At 37.9% G+C, this 20,053-nt stretch overlaps 1 protein-coding gene across 3 annotated transcripts in view; it reads left to right on the top strand.

Moving 5' to 3' along the window:
- MAP4K3 (mitogen-activated protein kinase kinase kinase kinase 3) overlaps positions 1-20,053 on the top strand; it is a 183,324-nt gene that overhangs the window by 88,719 nt on the left and 74,552 nt on the right. For 2 of the 3 annotated variants that reach the window (XM_061432144.1, XM_061432143.1), the window contains exons 3-4: positions 5,596-5,686; positions 17,467-17,531. In XM_061432144.1, coding sequence (XP_061288128.1) covers positions 5,596-5,686; positions 17,467-17,531 — 156 coding nt within the window. Of the gene's footprint in view, positions 1-5,595; positions 5,687-6,554; positions 6,676-17,466; positions 17,532-20,053 lie in introns of those variants that run through there. The other variant, XM_061432145.1, reaches the window with a different exon arrangement.

Below are 20,053 nucleotides of genomic sequence, written 5' to 3'. Positions count from 1 at the left end.
CGAAATGCAAAGGAGAAAAGGAAAGATAGACCCATTTGAATGCAGAGTTCCAAAGAATAGCAAGGAGAGATAAGAAAGCCTTCCTCAGCGATCACTGAAAAGAAATAGAGGAAAACAATAAAATGGGAAACACTAGAGATCTCTTCAAGAAAATTAGAGATACCAAGGGAATATTTCATGCAAAGATAGGCACAATAAAGGACAGAAATGGTATGGACCTTACAGAAGCAGAAGATATTAAGAAGAGGTGGCAAGAATACACAGAAGAACTATACAAAAAAGATCTTCATGACCCAGATAACCATAATATGATCACTCACCTAGAACCAGACATCTTGGAATGTGAAGTCAAGTAGTCCTTAGGAAGCATCACTACAAACAAAGCTAGTAGAGGTGATGGAATTCCAGTTAAGCTATTTCAAACCCTAAAAGATGATGCTGTGAAAGTGCTGCACTCGAAATCAGCAAATTTTGAAAACTCAGCAGAGGCCACAGGACTGGAAAAGGTCAGTTTTCATTCCAATCCCAAAGAAAGGCAATACCAAAGAATGCTCAAACTACCACACAGTTGTACTCATCTCACATGTTAGCAAAGCAATGCTCAAAATTCTCCAAGCCAGGCTTCAACAGTACGTTAACTGTGAACTTCCAGATGTTTAAGCTGGATTTAGAAAAGGCAGAGGAACCAGAGATCAAATTGCCAACATCTGCTGGATCATCAAAAAAGCAAGAGAGTTCCAGAAAAACTTCTGCTTTATTGACTATGCCAAATCCTTTGTGTGGATCACAACAAACTGTAAAAAAATTCTGAAAGAGATGGGAATACCAGACCACCTGACCCGCCTCCTGAGAAATCTATATGCAGATCAGGTAGCAACAGTTAGAACTGGATGTGGAATAACAGACTGGTTCCATATCGGGAATGGAGTACATCAAGGCTGTATATTATCACCCTGCTTATTTAACTTATATGCAGAGTATATCATGAGAAATGCTGGGCTGGATGAAGCACAGGCTAGAATCAAGATTGCTGGGAGAAATATCAATAACCTCAGATAGGCAGATGACACCAGCCTTATGGCAGAAAGCGAAGAAGAACTAAAGAGCCTCTTGATGAAAGTGAAAGAGGAGAGTAAAAAAAAGTTGGCTTAAAACTCAACATTCAGAAAACAAAGATCATGACATCCGGTCCCATCTTTTCATGGCATATAGATGGGGAAACAATGGAAACAGTGAGAGACTTTGTTTTTTTGGGCTCCAAAATCACTGCAGATGGTGACTGCAGCCATGGTATTAAAAGACGCTTACTCCTTGGAAGAAAAGCTATGACCAACCTAGACAGCATATTGAAAAGCAGAGACATTACTTTGACAACAAAGGTTCATCTAGTCAAAGCGATGGTTTTTCCAGTAGTCATGTGTGGACGTGAGTTGGACTATAAAGAAAGCTGAGTGCCATAAAATTGATGCTTTGAACTTTGATGTTGCAGAAGACTCTTGAGAGTCCCTTGGGCTGCAAGGAGATCCAACCAGTCAATCCTAAAGGAAATGAGTCCTGAATATTCATTGGAAGGATGTTGAAGCTGAAACTCCAATACTTTGGCCACCTGATGTGAAGAACTGACTCATTTGAAAGGACGCTAATGCTCGCAAAGATTGAAAGCAGGAGGAGAATGGGATGACAGAGGATGAGATGGTTGGATGGCATCACGGACTCAATAGACATGAGTTTGAGTAAGTTCTGGGAGTTGGTGATGGACAGGGATGCCTGGGGTCGCAAAGAGTCGGACACGACAAAGCGACTGAACTGGAGTTTTTATTGCAAGTTTATGTCATAGTTTAGAGCAGATGTTCAAGTTGTTGGATGAAATTTTTCTTATGATGACTCAGAGACCCAGACTTCTCACATTTTCTGGGACTTCACAGTGTCATGTAGCCTGCTAATGGGAAAACAAAGAGCAGGAAAAGGGCATAATTTTTTTTGTCCACATCCCATTGGCGAGAACTAGTCTCTTGGGCACATCATGTTGACAGGGAATTGTTGTCTTTTGACTGGCTGATTGCCTCCCAGCAGTAACTTCCCTACCATGAAAGGGAGAGCGTAGATATTTTGTGAGTGGCTAGTCAGCTCTGTCGCACATAATGTTGATAGTAATTATGTGTTAATTTCCTATGGCTACATTTGCAAATCCCACACTTGATGACTTGAAACAGCGCAGATTTATTCTTAATGTTCTGGAATTTAGAAGTCCAGAGTGTGTTTCATTGGGTCTAGATCAGAGTGTCCACAAGGGTGCTTTTCCTCTGAATACGCTAAGGGAGAACCAGTTTCCTTGCCTTTTCTAGCTTGTAGAGCTACATTCCTTGCATTTGTTAATTCTTGGCCTCTTCCTCCATCATCAGAGCCAGCAGCATAGCATCTTGCTCCTTGCCTTCTTATAGTCAAGTCTCCCTCTGTGCTGCGCTCAGTCGCTCAGTCGTGTCCAACTCTTTGCAACTCTTTGGACTGTAGCCTGCCATCCTCCTCTGTCCAGGGGATTTTTTAGGCAAGAATACTGGAGTGGATTGCCATTCCAAGTCTCCCTCTCCCTCCTCTTACATTTGATCTTAGCCAAAAAATGGAGCAGTGATCCCCTCTGCCTCCTGTTAAAAGGACACTTGTGATTACACTTAGAGGGCCCACCCAAATAATTCAGGATAATCTCCCCATTGGAAGATCCTTAATTTAATCACACTTGCGAACCTCTTTTGGCCATATACGGTAGCATTCACAGGTTTCAGAGGTTAGCATCTGGCTCTCCTTGGAGCCGTTATTCAGCCTACTAAATAGATAACATTTTTTACCACTTGGTATGTGTCATGTTTATTCTGAGAACTTTGCATGTGTTAGTTTGTATTTTTCTGCCTGCCTACTTGGTTTATTCATGATCTCTACTTCTAGGCTTGCCTATTTTTCTCAATTAGGTTTTGTTTTTATTTTTGCCATCCTCTGGAAGATATATACTTCACTTTCATGTCTAAAAATTTTACCAAAAATGCCTAGACTCTCAAAATTGGAAAGAATTTGCAGTATCCAGTTAGGTATGCTAAGATTTAGGCGGGGAGGGCTGTTAATTTATTCTTTGGAATATTTCTCTTGAACTTTGATAAAAGTCCTTTAAGTCTGTTAGGCTCCTTTGGATTAATTAATGTAATAAACTGCTTTCTTTTTTCCTTCTCAAATCTACCTTTTTCAGTTACCTTTAAAAATCAAATTGTGAGTTTTTTCCTTTGAATTTTTTTTCCCCACAAAAATGTTGAATTTCATTTGGCCATTGTCCTAATCACAGGAATTGACTTAATAGGATAAAAAGGAAGCACTTTGTATCAACATTTCCTGGGAGATAGTTGAAGGCTTAAAGTCACTCATAGGTTTTAGTAAAAGCACAGGAGTAGCAAGCAAACTGGAGAAGGCGATGGCACCCCACTCCAGTACTCTTGCCTGGAAAATCCCATGGACGGAGGAGCCTGGTGGGCTGCAGTCCATGGGGTCACACAGAGTCGGACATGACTGAAGTGACTTAGCAGCAAGCAAACAGTTGTATAAAACATGCTAATAACTGGATGAAATTAAACCAAAAGCCGATGTTCCTGATTTAGAGTCATCAGGTAGAGGCATTATGTTCTGTCATGGATTCATTCAGACAGCTGCATATTATTGATTACATATTAGGTGCTAGGGATGCAAAGGTCATAAAAGCATCATCCTGTTCTGTAGGCTGTCACAGTCCAGTGAGGATGTAGACATGCAGACGTTGATGCACTGATGCTTGCAGGTGTGACAGAAGCTACAGCTCAAGGTGGCTTAAACAGTACAGGGAATTTATTGATCAAGAACAGGTATATCTGAAAATGACCAAGGCAGATGAGATTTCCAAGTTTAATTACATTGTCACATGCCTTTCCCCTTCTCCCCTTTTTTTGTTTCTTCTTGCTGTTTTCTGCAGATCAGTGTTATTCTGGCTCCCTAAGAGGTTGTGTGATGACTAACAACTTCAGGGCTGCCCCCCAAAAGAGAGCAGCTTTCCTCTAACCATTAAACTAAAGTCCTGGAGTTAACTTTATCTCAACTTTGATTTCCTGTAACCCAGTTACCAGATTGGGGAGAAGGATAATCAAGAGGCATGTGAAAAAGCAAAATTTAGAGCTTACAAAGTATTTAGTGTATCCCTGAAAATTGGTATTAGTCTCATTATGGCTTTATTATTTTTATCTTGGATTTTTCTTAATACACTGAAAATCAAGAATTCTTACTAGTGGAAAGTAAACCCAGCAGAATATCCTCCTGGTTTAGTGATTTTCTTTTGAAATTTTGAAGATATAAAAATTTGCTACTCTCCCTTTGGAGATCTTTGATTTTCATTTCAGTGCAGAAATGACAAATCTGACATACTATCTCTTCTCTACCTCTTCCCTGTGACTGGGACTGTATTGAGTTCATATGTTTCACAGTTAGGCTACTTCAGGTCTCAGTTACATTTACAGGTGGAAAATGCCAAGACCAGAAATGTCAGGGCTTCTCATTACAGCCTTGCTTTTATGATTTAGACTGCTTTGGGAAGCCTATTTTTGACTTTGCCACTAATATTCATTTAATCAGATTTTTTATAGTATATAATGCTTTAAAAACTGAATTAGTAATAAAAAGCTGCTTTGATTTAAATGTAAGTACTTCTACATGTTCTTTTTCTGCATAGTCTCTGGTTTACCACATTTGCATTCATGGCAGTTCTTTTTCTCTCATGACAAGTGTTCATTCAGGAGGCATAGTGTGTGACATTGTTATAGGATTGCCAGATCTTATTTCGAAGAATTTGGGCAAGGAGGAAAGGAGTAGAAGGGGAGAGATTACTTGCTTACAGTCTGACCAGGCTTAAATACAATCCCATTCTACATCCCAGTACACCTGGGACGAGGCACTCGAATACGGGATAGGCCTGTGTGTGGGGACCACCTGGTAACCCAGTACTGCTAAAGGCCGCTCAGCTCTACACAGAGAACTGTGGAGGTACATTTGATAGTCTGGGTGTGTCTAGGGGTTCCTACCCTATCTTTAAAAAGAATTGCTTCTTTGTGTAAACTTATATTAAATGTTATTTGCTAATAAAGGGAAAAAATAATGTATTTCTAGTGAATTATGTGATGATTATATCCAGGGCATAATTGTAATAATAGTAAATGCTTATCTAATGCTTTCTTTGTGTCAAGATACTCTTCTAAACATTTTACATACATTAGTTCACTTGACCCTTCCAACAGCCCTATGAGATAGGTTATTATTATATTTTATCCCCATTTTACAGAGGAAGAAATTGGCACAGACAGATCAAGTAATTTGCCCAAGTCCACACAGCTTCGTCAGGGACAGAATTAGGATTCGAATCCGCAGAGTCTGGGGCCAGAGTTCATACTTTTAATTGCTGTACTTTACTTTCTGTCAAGAAAGGACTGAAGTTATCATTAAAAGTAATATCAGCATAATTTATTATGTTTTGAAACAAATTGACATTTTGAAATTTACCTACTAAATATTCAACATGCTTATTTTTTATTCTAGGAGAAGACTTTGCAGTTGTGCAGCAAGAAATTATTATGATGAAAGACTGTAAACACCCAAATATTGTTGCTTATTTTGGAAGCTATCTCAGGTACATTGTTTGTTTCCCTTATGAAAAGTAATAATGATTTCTGTCATTTAATCCATTTAACAAAATTAAGTTAGCTCAAGTACCATGTTTTGTATATTTCTTCATGCTTTGGAGATAGAATATTTTCACATGAATGGAATTTTTGTGACCTCTCTAATTCTGTAACCAGTACCACAGTCTGTGATATGTCTGTTGTACTCTTGGGAATTCTGGATGTAGTTTCACAAGTAAAAAGTTCTATGGTCTTTCTATGGTAGAGATCTAAATAAACCATTCTGTACATGCCCCTTTCTTCTAGTCTTGGGTGAATTTAGAGAGTATATCTGTTGTTTTTATTAGAACCTTTTTTTTTTCTTTTGTGCTTCTATCCTCAGAGTATTACATCATCCCTTCCTTTCGTTTTATCCAAAGGACTACAAATTATAATTATTTCACTAGCTTCTTATTTTCCCAGGTCCTAAAGTGAACTTAGAAAGACTGAATTTACCACCCCTTGTTTTGGTTGGCAGGACCAGGCTGGGTTTCCCAGATCATATTCCGTAGGGGATGACCTCAAGGTCAAATCTTGTGTTTCATTCACTTCTGTATGTAGTTATAAGTTGACTACTGTGACCTAATTGTTTTCAAGGTTCCTTCCAAAAGAGGGGATTGCAGAATGTTTTCTTAGGTATTAAAAAAAAAAAAAAAAAAACCTCCTGTTTGGTTCCCATACATTGTAGGGTAAGTAAGATAAGGATGTAACTTATTACAGCGCCCCTTCCATCTATGAGCCAAGTACAAAACACTTCTCCTCTTCTGATGCAGGCACAGCATATGGAAAAGACTGGGCAGTTCTGCCCTCTCTTCTTTCCAGCTTGTGAAAAGCCAGCCGGACCAACTCTTCTTGATTCTAACTACTCTTGGACAGCTTTGATTGCCCACCTTCATTGAGGTCGAAGGGTGGGTTTAATGGAGACTTTAGTTCACATAGGGACAGGTACTACCCCCAGGTCAGTGACTATTAAACATTTTGAATGGGTTCTTTAACAACCAAGTTGAAACTGCTTTAATGGTGAGTGGTTCAGACAATACTCTTAACAGCCATTTCTGCATCCGTTTTTATTTTATGGACAGACCCAGCACAGGCAGTTACTGTTATCAGCTCAAAGAAGTCTCTTAAAATCTTTTAAATTCATGATACAAATAATCGATTGCTATCAATATGTTAAAATTATTTCAAAACAATTTGTTTTACTATTCTTGGTTCTAACAAAATGACCCTGCTTAGACTCATTTGGGAGAAGTATTACAAAGTTTTCTTCCTCCAAGGAAGAATAGGTAATTTAAGAGTTTCTGTGTTTCCCCAAAGACATTAAACTGAGTATTTCTCAAACATGGCCTGAGTCTTCTAGAAGTAAGGGACCATCCACAGTCTAACTGTTATTTCAAGATAGCTGCACCCATTTACACGTCAGCCTTGGGGTGGTCTTTCTGTGAAGGAGACAGTAGTATAGTTGCTAGTTCAGAGAGCCTAGAGTTCTGGAATCAGGTTGGTTGAATCCTGACACCATCACTTACTAACTGTGTGATTATGGCAAATTACCTAATCACTCTGTGCCTCTGTTTGCTCATCTCTAAAATGCAGATAATAATAACAGATACATGATGTGATAGCAAATGAGGGTAATTGGTAAATACAAGTGTTTAGAACAATGATTACAACATAATAAATGCTTGATAAATGTTAACTGCTATTACTACTATTATTGGTACAATTGCTATTACTATTAGCTATTTTTTGAATACCATCAGGTCCGTGCCTTATTTGATTTTTTTCAACAATGCTGTTAACAATTTTACTCTGGTAAATATTCTTCCAGTTTTACAAATAAGGTGTTTGAGAGAGTTTCCTACCAAGTATTTAGTTCCCAGTCTCATTTCAAATTATTTACAGAAGCTTTGTTTGATACTTTGCTCGTGAATCACATGACTTTTGATTTGGCCTTTCTACTTCTTGGCAAAAGAGCTGACCAGATAAACTTCTAACATTTCACATCTTACCACCTGCCCTGCCCTGCCCCAGAAAATCCCCCAAGCTCATGTTACACTAAATTGGACATTAGACTTTTTGGCTTCCTTAGGCAGGAGCCTTCTCACACAGGTTAAGCAGCAGAACATTTGATCTTGTTACCAGAATGCAGAATTCCTTTGGAGTTTATATCCATTTTTGTTGAGGCTTTGGGCAAAAGAGCACAAGCTTGTAGTCACATACTCTTTAACCTTAACTTTGAGACTTGCTGCAAGAGAGCCAGTTTGAGGTTATGCCTAACAAAAATGGTACTTCCTTTTAGATTTCAGGAAACATGTATTCTGACTATATTTTGAATACCCTTTTTTGAAAAGTAAACTTTTAAAATTGAAAGATAACATACATACAGAAAAGTGTGCAAATATCTGTTATGTGTATAACTGGATGGATTTTTTTTTTAAGAGGGTACTTTTATTTTAATCTGAATATAAGAATGCAAAGGGCAAAACTGTCCAGAAACCATAATGAAACCGACAAAATTGAGGTTATTATTATTATTTTTTTAAGTGAGGCTGTGTTCATTTGGAGTTGAATGATTTGATATAGGAATACTGGGATTTTTTAGGGGGATTTTTTGTTGTTTTGTTGGTGGTAGGTTTTGGGGGTTTTGTTGTGTTTTTTTGTTCTTTTTGCCACACGGCAACACATGTGGGATCTTAGCTCCAAACCCATGCCCACTGCAGTGGAAGCTCGAGGTCCTAACCACTGAAACACCAGGGAATCCCCAGTACTGTTGGTTTAAATAGATAGTTTTATTCTGTAACTTGTATAGCTGATGAAAGTAATATGAAAGCAAATGGTAGTTATTAATATAAAATAGCAATTAATCCTCTCTTTCTCTTTTCTTCAATAAATTCTTCCCTGCTTCCCTAGGTAAAGTCTAGACCCATCCAAATTCAGACTATGGGATAATGATCACTAGCCTTGTGGGGTGTTAGAGCTGGAAGGGACTAAGAGGTCTTGTCACTTTAGCCCACGCTTTTTTTTAACTGATGGGAAGATGGAGTACTGGATAAATGACTTCTTCAGGTTATCCAACTACTCATTGTACGCACTGGGATTTAAACCTGGCTTTGCAGGTACCTCGCCAGCATTTTTTTAGGTATAGGTATTACATAGTCCTGGAGAAGGCAATGGCACCCCACTCCAGTACTCTTGCCTGGAAAATCCCATGGATGGAGGAGCCTGGTAGGCTGCAGTCCATGGGGTCACAAAGAGTCGGACATGACTGAGCGACTTCACTTCCACTTTTGACTTTCATGCATTGGAGAAGGAAATGGCAACCCACTCCAGTGTTCTTGCCTGGAGAATCCCAGGGACGGGGGAGCCTGGTGGGCTGCCGTCTATGGGGTCGCACAGAGTTGGACACGACTGAAGCTACTTAGCAGCAGCAGCAGCATTACATCGTCCAGAAAGGACAGATTTAGTCTCCAAGGAAACATGGTTTCTTGGATTCTTTTTCATTACTGAATGATTTTACAGAAGGCAAGGAGCTTGTTTGCTTGAACTTGATACAAGCCCTCTAAAATATATATTGTTCTTAGTGACATTCTTCTATCTTGTTGCCATTGTAGCCTAGTATAACAAATTTAGGCCAAAAAACGAGGAAATTGAACTAATATAGTTTGTTAATAAACTTCCCCTCCAGAAAATTACACTTAACCCTTGAATTTACTGAATAGATGACCAGCATATAATTAATTTCAGAAGCATATTTTATAATAGGATTATAGTGAGCTATGATTATTTCCCAAGGAAATCTCGAGACTGAGCCTCCTATAAAACAGGAGCCTAATATTCTTGATGGTGCCTTCCTTATTTGCTCTTTAATATCCTTAAAAGCCTGTGTTTATTCCAACAAGGACCTACTATAAAACACATAGAACTTTACTCAGTATTCCGTAATAGCATAAATGGGAAAAGAATTTGAAAAAGAATTGTTATTGTTCTTTTTCAGTCACTGAGTCATGTCTGATTCTTTATATCCCTGTGGACTGAAGCACATCAGGCTTCCCTGTCCACTGTCTCCCAGAGTTTGCTCAGATTCATGTTTATTAAATAAATATATATATATGTACAGCTGAATCACTTTGCTCTACACCTGAAGCTAATTCAAAACTAATTAACTATGCTCCAATACAAAATTTTAAAAAATATTTTAAAGGCCTGTGTTTATTGAGTGCCTAATTATACATACTATGCAATAACAGCTGACTATATAAAACATTTCTTTGGAAATTTAAAGTAAATAGTCCTGGTTTCATATATATATTTATCTATGTATTTCTGTGTATATATTTATAAAACAACAGATTTAAATCACTTATAGGCCTATTCTTTATTCCTAGAAGAACTTCTTTTAAGCTTCTTTTAACTATTGTTTCTTTTAAGCAAATTATGATTTTGACTTCAGATTGCTTCTGAGCTTTCCTTAGCCCAGCGTATCCTTTGAATAACAGCAAATGCTACTCAAAAGATAAGCCTTTGGAGGATCAAAGCCAGATTTGTAAAAACAATTTTATTTAGATGATGAGATATTTTAAACCTTAGAAATCTAACGTACTTGAACATAATTTAATTTACAGTAATAATATACTTCTAAATCACCACCACTTACAAAGTGTTTTTATATTATTTCTTAGAATGTCTGGAGTGCTGTATTGATTTCTGGAGCTGTTAAGATAGATAAAACAGCCCTTGCCTTTAAGGAGCTTATTATCGAATAGAAAAAGCAAACATGAGCAAATAATTGCAACATGATATGCTAGGTGGACACAACTGAGTGACTTCACTTTCACTTTTCACTTTCATGCATTGGAGAAGGAAATGGCAACCCACTCCAGTGTTCTTGCCTGGAGAATCCCAGGGACGAGGGAGCCTGGTGGGCTGCCGTCTATGGGGTCGCACAGAGTTGGACACGACTGAAGCGACTTAGCAGCAGCGGCAGCAGCATGCTAGGTGAGGCCCTCCAGGTGGCGCTAGTGGTAAAGAACCTGCCTGCCAGTGCAGGAGACATCAGAGACCTGGGTTAGGAAGATCTCCTGGAGAAGGGCATGACAACCCACTCCAGTATTCTTGCCTGAAAAATCCCATGGACAGAGGAGACTGGTGGGCTACAGGCTATTGGGTTGCAAAGAGTCAGAAATGACTGACACACAATATGCTAAGTACAGTAATCATTTTGATGTCCGTTACAAAGTGGTAAAGATGGTAGAGTATCTGATTTTGCTAAAGCGAATCAGAGAGAGTTCTTTGAATGATATGATTCCCAAATGGTGTTAAAGGGTTAGTAAGCATTTACTGTGGTGTGTGCATGTGTATAGAAGATTATAATTTCTGACAAAGGAAATGCATGCATGAAAAAATCATGAAGTGTTCAGGAGACAGCTAACAATCTCACATTAAAGCTTAAGGGGAAAGGGTGTAGTTCAGAAGGTAAGGCTGAGGAGATTTAGGCAAAGAAAGAAACCTTTTATGCCTTAATTAAGAGCTATAAGTGTAGAGCATATTTGTTGGAAGGCTTTAACTCAGAGATAGTATATTCTGTGGGGGAGGAACTTGGAGTGAAGGAGAGTAAGACAAGGAGTCAGTTAATTTTATACAGTATATTTATTACAGTAATCCAAGAAAGAGATGGTAGTCTCTTGAGTTGTACAGAAAGTGGAAGAAATTTTTTTTCTAGAGCCAGAGAGAGGACTTGCCAGGGAAACCACAGAATCTTAACTAAAAATGCCTTTTTGAATGTTCACACTATGAAAATTAAAATTACAGTTAAGTCATTTTAATTTATACCTAGTTACTCTTTTTTAGAGCAGAACATGGCAATCCACTCCAGTATTCTCGCCTGGAGAAAGAGACAGAGGAACCTGGCAGGCTACAGTCCATGCGGTCGCAAAGAGTCAGACGTGACTGAAACGACTAGCGCACACATCTTTTTTTAAAAAAAGAAACTTAATTTTGGAATATGTTCGATTTACATAAAAGTTGCCAAGATAGTACAAAGAGTTCCCTCAGCTTTATCTGATATTAACATCTTGCATAACCCTGGGACATTTGTCAAAACTTAAGAAATTAGCATTAATACAAAACTATCAGTTAAACTAAGATATTTCATTCGAATTTCACCAGGTAATCCCTAATAGTCCTCTTTAAGTGTGAGAGATTTGATGGAACTACCTTACAAGGTACTTTATTACACCAGTATTGCTCAGGTATTTCTACCGAACATTTGTTTTGAGGGGTGCTCATATGTGGGTTTATGGAAAAAATAATTTGGGGGCGAAGCAAATCAGAGAATTTATATTTCCCCTTTATCTTTGTCTTCCCTCGCGCCTTCTGCTGTTTGTTCTCCTCTTCCTGCTCTCCCTTCTCCCCTTCCCAGCTTTTTCCGTCTCCCCTTCTCCCCCTTTTCTTCTCCTCGTCCTCGTTTCCCCACCCTTTCCTCCCTTTCCTGCGTCTCCTCCTTCCATTTCTCCTTGTACTCTGTCTCCCCCAACCCCACTGGTTTTCTCAGAGCCCTTTAAATATCAGTGGCATTGTTAATTTCCAAGAGAAGGTTAATATATGACATTTCTAAAACTCATTTCACTGTCCAGCCGTTAACTTTGAGGGATCGTGCTTCACATAGAGCTGCTGTCCTATGGTCCATTCTTGGTCAGATATTATGCCAAACTGGGGCTTGTTAGGTAGAATTACAGAGAAATAGGTCACCTTGTATCCCCTGAATACATAGCTACCCCTCATTGTTAAAGGGGAAGCAGGTGGATGGGTTCCATATAAAAAAGGCAGTCATTTTTTTTTTTTTTGCATATGTTTAAAAATGAACCAAAACATTTTAAATTCAGCTCACATTAAAATAAATCATCCTAAATTAAAACGCCCAGCAGTTAGTGAACTTTACATTTTTCGCATGGGGTGGGAGGAACGACTTGGTGTGCCCGTTTGTAGCAGACATTCAAGAGCTGTTTATCCTTGGTGATCATGCTCACATTTTTTCTTTTAAAATATTTTTATATTTGGGCAAAATATATAAATAATTATGCTTAGTTTGTTCAATTGGTGTGGGAAGGTTAAAAGGTATGTTGTATTGATAGAAATGATAAACTCTTCAGTGAAATATATATTCTAGTAAACACCGAACTAGAAGGTGAGAATAGTGAATTTTGCCCCTATTTATTTTTCTATTCCTTGTCAAATAGAACAGTGATTTTAGAGGATAAGAAAGAAGAATTCTAAGGATTTGTTGAGTCAGGGAATTAAGAGACACATATATTTACCTCAGTGATTAATTGTATTTCAGTCCCAAATACCCAGGGACAAAGATTTTATAATTTATTGGCCTGCATAAAGTGGACTAATGTGATTCAAGTTCTTCCCTGTTAGACAGATGGCTTGGTGAATGACCAAAAGCAAATGAAGATTCACCATCACAAGAGGGACATTCATGGAACAGATGGAAGTCATTTTTCTAATAAACTCAGAATAGTCAAACATTTTTTATAATAGCAGAGTTAACTAAATAGAGAGTTATAAAGGTGAAGTATTTTATACCTCTTGAAAAGTAAAATTTTAAATGTATTATTACAATTTTTTCCCTCAGTGTGTAAGTTGGAAAGTCATTTCACATAGAATGAAGAGAAAATTGTACTTTTAAGCAAGGTAGGCAAAGGAGTAGACCAACTTCAAGGAGAGGATGGTGTGATACTGAAATATGTTAAAAAGCAGAGAACTCATTTTCTACATCCATTTTCCTTACTAAAGGAGAATTGTTTTCAAAGTAGCAAGGGTAGGAAAAGCATTATTAAGAAGGAATTAAAGCACAGATAGATGAGTAGATAATTACAGAACACTAGACACTACCTGAATCCAAGCCTTTTTAGATTTATATAAAGTATATCTCATTACTGTACTGAAAATATAGCAGACACGATGGCCATCCACTGTCAGTGAGTGCCTTTTGACGAAAAGGAGAGATGTCAAAAGATCAGTGATCACATTGACCAATTCGGAAAGGAAAAGGTGATTTTTAGAAAATACAGACCGTTAAACTTGTCGGTCATCTGTCCCCAACAAGCATCTAAGATAATTAATCACATAATTAGCACTTACAAGAAGGAAGTGGTGATTAACACAACTTTAGTAAGAAGTTACATCAAATCAATCCCATCTCTCTCCTATTTTTTTTTCCTCTTAGAAAAGGGCAGTTTTATCTATTTACACGTTCTCTGAGTTCTAGGAGCATTGTAAGCAGTGTAAATAACTGCCCAACAAGATGAAATATAAGAAAAGAAGTAGAAATGGCTTAACGTTTATTGGGCTTATTAAATTCGAGGTCCTTTACTAAGCAGTTTACATGTTATTTCTGTTTATCCTAAGCAGATCCCAGAACAACCGTTCAGCCAGTTTTTTTAAGGTGTGAGAAGTCCCTGCTGCCTGTTTGCATAATCACTTGCAACAGGAATTTTACATCAGATTCATGTGCAACAGATGTGAAAATATTTTAGAGCCGTAGTTCTCAAAACATTTTGGTCTGAAAGCTCATTTTTTTCTGCACTCTTAAAAATTATTGAGTACCCCAAAGAGCTTTGGTTTCTATGGTTCATATCTATTGATACTTACTATATTAGAGATAAAATTGAGACGCATTTGAAACAAGAATACATAAGCACATATCCCAGTAGCCATCAGAGGACTTACATCATCATCTCACTTCTGCAGCCTCTGGAAGACTCCACTGTATTCTCAAAAAAGAGTGCAAAGGGCAAGTAATTTTTAGTGTTGTTATGAAAATGGGTTTAACCTTGCTGACCCACTGAAAGGATCTCTGGCACTCTTAGAGGGCCCCAGACCATACTTTGAAAACCATTGTCCTAAAGAAAGGATTCAGTCTAGAGAGATCAGGCTATGAAATCCTGCATTATACATATTGAATTATAGTCTAAGCATCATTTCAAAGAATATTAGTTGATGGACTTGCCTGAGTCTTACACCTCTCTGTGCAACCAAAGGTGCAGAGAGGTGCCAGGTGGTAATTATGAGCAGTATACATAGCTATTCATGTCACCAGTGGAAAAATTACTTCTTAAGCTCATTAGTGGAGAAGGCAATGGCACCCCACTCCAGTACTCCTGCCTGGAAAATCCCATGGACGGAGGAGCCTGGTAGGCTGCAGTCCATGGGGTTGCTAAGAGTCGGACACGACTGAGCGACTTCACTTTCTCCTTTCACTTTCATGCATTGGAGAAGGTAATGGCAACCCACTCCATTGTTCTTGCCTTGAGAATCCCAGGGACGGGAAGCCTGGTGGGCTGCCGTCTATGGGGTCACACAGAGTCGAACACGACTGAAGTGACTTAGCATAGCATAGCATAAGCTCATTAGTAACCTCACTTCTTGTTGTTTAGTGGCTAAGTCATGTCTGATTCTTTGTGACCCCATGGACTGTATCCTGCTAGGCTCCTGTGTCCATGGGCTTTCTCAGGCAAGAATCCTGGAGTAAGTTGCCATTTCCTTCTCCTGGCGATCTTCCCAACCCAGGGATCAAACCCACGTGTACTGCATTGGCAAGTGAATTCTTTACCACTGAGCCACTTAAGAAGCCCAGCTAGGTCATACTTTACCATCAGCTGCCATGTCTCAGTTGCGTCGGTGCGTGGACCACCTGTAAATGTGAGGTCCTGATTTCTTTCGCTGGGCTTCACTCTCTTCAACTTTGTAGAATCATGGCAGTTTGTGCTCTTGTTTGCTGACCACACTCTTTAATAGTTTGTGTCCGCTTGTTACATGGTCCGTGGTCCATCGTACCCAGCCAGGTCAGCTCAGCTCTCAGGTCTGCTTCATTACACCAGCCCTGCCATACGTGTCCACTTGTTAGTATACTGTTCATGTACTACTCTGAGGGCTTCCCTTGTGGCTCAGCTGGTAAAGAATCTGCCTACAATGTGGGAGACCTGGGGTGGGAAGATGCCCTGGCGAAGGGAAAGGCTTCCCACCCCAGTATTCTGGCCTGGAGAATTTCGCAGTCAGACACGCCTGAGCGCCTTTCACTTTTCACGTGCTCTACTCTGAATAGTACTTAACTCTGGGTGCCACGTTTTAAGAGACACTGACAAACTAGAGACCTTCCAGGTGAAGGGAACTAAACCGAGGCATCCACAAACAGACCGTTGTTTTACAGTATGACCTCAGCCCATTCTAGCTTCATGTCTTGCACTCTCTCTTCAGGTAGCCTGAATTCAGCTCATGCTAAATCATCCACAGTCTCTCAAATGTGGGTCTTCTTTCAGATTTTCATTCTTTTGCACAGACCTTTTCCATGTCTCTTGGCAGTGAGTTCCTACTTTAACTTCAAGACCCAACTCAAATGTTTTTTCCTCTCTTAAATATCCCTTAACTTTGCTAGTTTTTTTACCTCTAGGTTCTTGCAGAACTTATACAAGGCCGGATTGTCCATTAATCAAACTATAATTCTGTCAAGGGGTCACCAGACCTTTTCTTTAAATGACCATATAGTAAACACTTTAAGTTTTGTGGATTTTGTGTGTTTCTCTCTATCACAATAGCTCACCGTTGCTTTTAGTACAAAAATCAGCCACAGATAATATGTAAGTGAACAAGTTTGACTATGTTCCAGTAAAACTTTACACGGACACTAAAATTTGAATTTCACATAATTGTCATGTCAAGAAATCTTCTTTTGACAACCCTCCCCCAACCATTTAAAAATATGAAAACCATTCATAATTCCTGGTCTGTGCAGAATCAGGCAGCAGGTTAGATTTGGCCCACTGGCCATAGTTTGCTGACCCTGGATCTAATCAATTTGTTTATTCTTTCACTCACTCATGTATTCATTCATTTATAGAATAAATACTCATTTGCTGGATACCTAGGCACTATCGATACAGGGGCAAGAGAGACAGACATATGTCTCTATTATGTCTCTATTATGAAGGCAGAATCTTCTGTGTTAGACTGAGCTTGCTCATCTCTGGCCCCCAAGAATAGTACATTTCCTGGTACGTTTTGAGATGAAGTAATTAATGATTCAACAAAGGAATGAACAAAGGAATAAGCAATTATTTCTTTGCTAATGATTTCTCCTGTGACTTATGATTATGCTGTCTTATAATGTAAATGTGAGAGAGAAATTCTACTAAAGACAAGTGAGTGATAGTTTTTTTTTCTTTTCTTTTGTTCTAAGTGATAAATTTTTAACAAAGGTTATTTTTGAAAGATCTTTGTTGAGTCTAGATATGAGGGTAAAATTTACATTTTGTCTGTTTTGTTGATAAGAGCGCCATCAAAGTGATGTAGTTTAAGATGTATTGCTATTCTATGTGATAAATCTTCTATATAATTTTTGGTATGAACCTTCTAATTAGCATTTAACTTTTATAATACAGTCATAAGGTAGATGGATAACTGATGGAAGGGAAGTTTTTAACTAAAGGAACATTTTCTCTCATTTGAATGTGCTGGATGACATCTTTATATCCTGCAAAAGGTGTATTTTAAGAATTAAAACCTTAGGTTGAGTTACAGTAGCACATAAGTATCGAAGATTCGTTTACTCATAGAGATTAGCTTCTCTCTCAAATAGCACATTGCATTTATGTGGTTTTTCAAGGTATTAACATACAGCCTTCCAATACTTGTTACTTCAAGTAGTTTTAATCATGAAAATGTGATAATGCTTATTTTCTTTTTATAGGCGAGATAAACTTTGGATTTGCATGGAATTTTGCGGAGGTGGTTCCTTACAGGATATTTATCATGGTAAGACCAAAAGTTGTATGTTAAAGAGATTAAGTAGACTTTCTTAAAATGCAGTTATTTACTATATTAAACATCAGTGTTTTGTGGAAAGTATGGTTTATCATTATACTGTATGGATACATAAGGAAATTTAAGATATATACAGGCGAAAGGAGCATTTGCTTTCTAAGTTAGAAAACTTCATGCAGTGGAATTATTTGCTAATTCTAAAGAAGGCATTTTATATATAGTTAGTTCAGTTGGAATAGGAAACGGGAAATGATAGATTTTCCAGAAGTGCTTTAGAAGGTATAATGAAGAAAGTGGGCTTTAAATTGGTCTTTAAAAGATTGGTGAACTTTGGGTACAAAGAAGAGGGAGATGTGCGCTCCTGGGGGTGAAGCAGCAGCACGGTGACATGAAGGTGTGGTTCGAGATCACTCTCAATGTCTGGGGTGTGTCTGGGATCAGATCCAGAGAGCCTCGAAAGCCAGAAAGAGGGACTTACTGGGTAGTCTAGTGGCTAGGACTCATTGCTTCTACTGCAGGGGACATGGGTTCGATCCCTGGTCAGGGAACTTAAAAAAAAAAAAAAAGGTCAGAAGGAAAAACATGAGAATATTGAGTATTTCTGCTTTATGAAAAGTTACTTATTTTCTGAGAATATTTTTTATTAAGTTTGGCTATTCTTTCTATTTGATAATTTTTTCCTTTTTATTAATAACATTTTGATGTCAAAGGTTCAGTGAAAATTGAAAAATATTTGGCACCATTTGCATTACAGAACATAGTGTTTCTGGAAGTTGGTTATAAATTTTAAAAGCTATTTTCCCCTTTTATTGTCTTCATTTGGACTAATTTCTCTACTGTGTTACTTATTGATTTAATTTCCTTCTTTCTTAAGTTTTTTTCAACTAAGTCTCCTGGTGGTAAACTCAGTCTTTGATCCTCATTCTTAAATGATAGATTAAGCAGACATAGGCACATTTTCTCCACTGACAGATGTTTTCTGTCAGCATTTCAAAGATACTGGCCCATTGTCTTCTAGTTTGTGTAGTTGTTGGTACCTTCTGCTAACTATTGATCCTTTGCAGGTAATCTTCCTTTCTTTCTAATTGCTTTTAAGATTTTTCTCTTCATTTTTGGTGTTTCTAGTATCTAAGTGTAGATTACTTTTCCTGCTTGGGACTTAAAGTGCTTACGTATGAGATTTTAGTTCTTTTATCAAATCTGACAATGGTTAATTACTGTCTATTCAAATAGATTCTCCTTCAGTTTCTCTGATTGCTCCTTCTAGAATTTCCATTCCATGTCTCTTAAAGTCACCTTCATATTTTCCAGTTTTTAGTCCCTCAGAACACTGAGGATACTCATAGCCATCTTCTGGTTCACTGATTGTACACATGTGATAAGTACATCCATTAGGTTTTAATTTTTGGTGACTGTATTTTTCATTTCCAAAATTGATTCTGTTTCAGGTCTCCTTCAATTTTTTGTCTTATTCTTGTCTTGTAATTTTTCATCTGTTCTTTTGCATCTTTAGTTTTTTGAAGCATACTTATTTTTTGGTCTTAGATTGCTTCATAATTTCATCAGATATATATGATTGGTCTTAGATGTCTGATTCTGCTTTCTTCATTAGGAAGCAAGAAAGACAGTTGTTACAGAAATAGGTTGTCATGTTATCTTTCCATATCAACCTTCTGATGGAAATAACATAGTAATATAAATTTGTTGGTACTGATCTGTTTATGAAGAATCTATGGAAGAAATAATCTTGTATTAACTTGCATGCTGTCAGACATACATGCTGAGAATATACATGCTTATACACAGCTCCAAACCCTCTTTCTCTGCATTCACTCCTTTGATTTCACCTAGGTTTCTTTCGAATAGCCTCCTCATGGCAATGTATAGTTCTCTTTGGCTGCGGTCTACAGTGCTGTCTACTCACATAACCATATAAGACGTGTACTTCCATTTCTCTGTGTGTGCGTGTGTCTGTTTCCTCCTCTCTCTCTCTTTCATCGTGTTGTCATTCCATTGGGAGTAGTATAAAATACGCTGGATTACCTTCGTTGGTCAGAGAGATGTTCTACTTTTCTAATAACCACAGTGCTTATGGGGTTTTTGTTTGTTGCTTTGCTGGCATATACAAATTATATTTTGATCCATTATGCAATTTTTTTTATTAAAGCAGCTTTTAAAAAATTATTTCTGTTTATTTCTGAAGCACCATTAAGTGAATTTTTACATTTTTTCTTACTGTCCTTAATTCCATCATCTACTCAGTGTGATTTTTCTTACATTTAAATCTTCTTAAAAGGTGAACCATATTAGTTGTCTGTTGCTGTGCAACGGTGATCTTAAAATTCATTGTCTTAAAACAAACGTTTGTTATCTCACAGTTACTAAGGGTCAAGAATTAAGAGTGGCTTAATTGGGTGATTTGCCTTGCAGGACAGGCCAAAACATGTGTAAGACATTTGGTCCATGCTGAAAGTCCTTGCAGTTTGGTCCTGTGCAGTGAGCGTGTTTGGTTC

This window comes from Bos javanicus, chromosome 11 (assembly GCF_032452875.1).
Source record: "Bos javanicus breed banteng chromosome 11, ARS-OSU_banteng_1.0, whole genome shotgun sequence".
Classification (NCBI taxonomy): domain Eukaryota; kingdom Metazoa; phylum Chordata; class Mammalia; order Artiodactyla; family Bovidae; genus Bos; species Bos javanicus.
The sequence above is the reverse complement of the archived record's forward strand: the minus strand, read 5'-3'. Positions and strand labels throughout refer to the sequence as shown.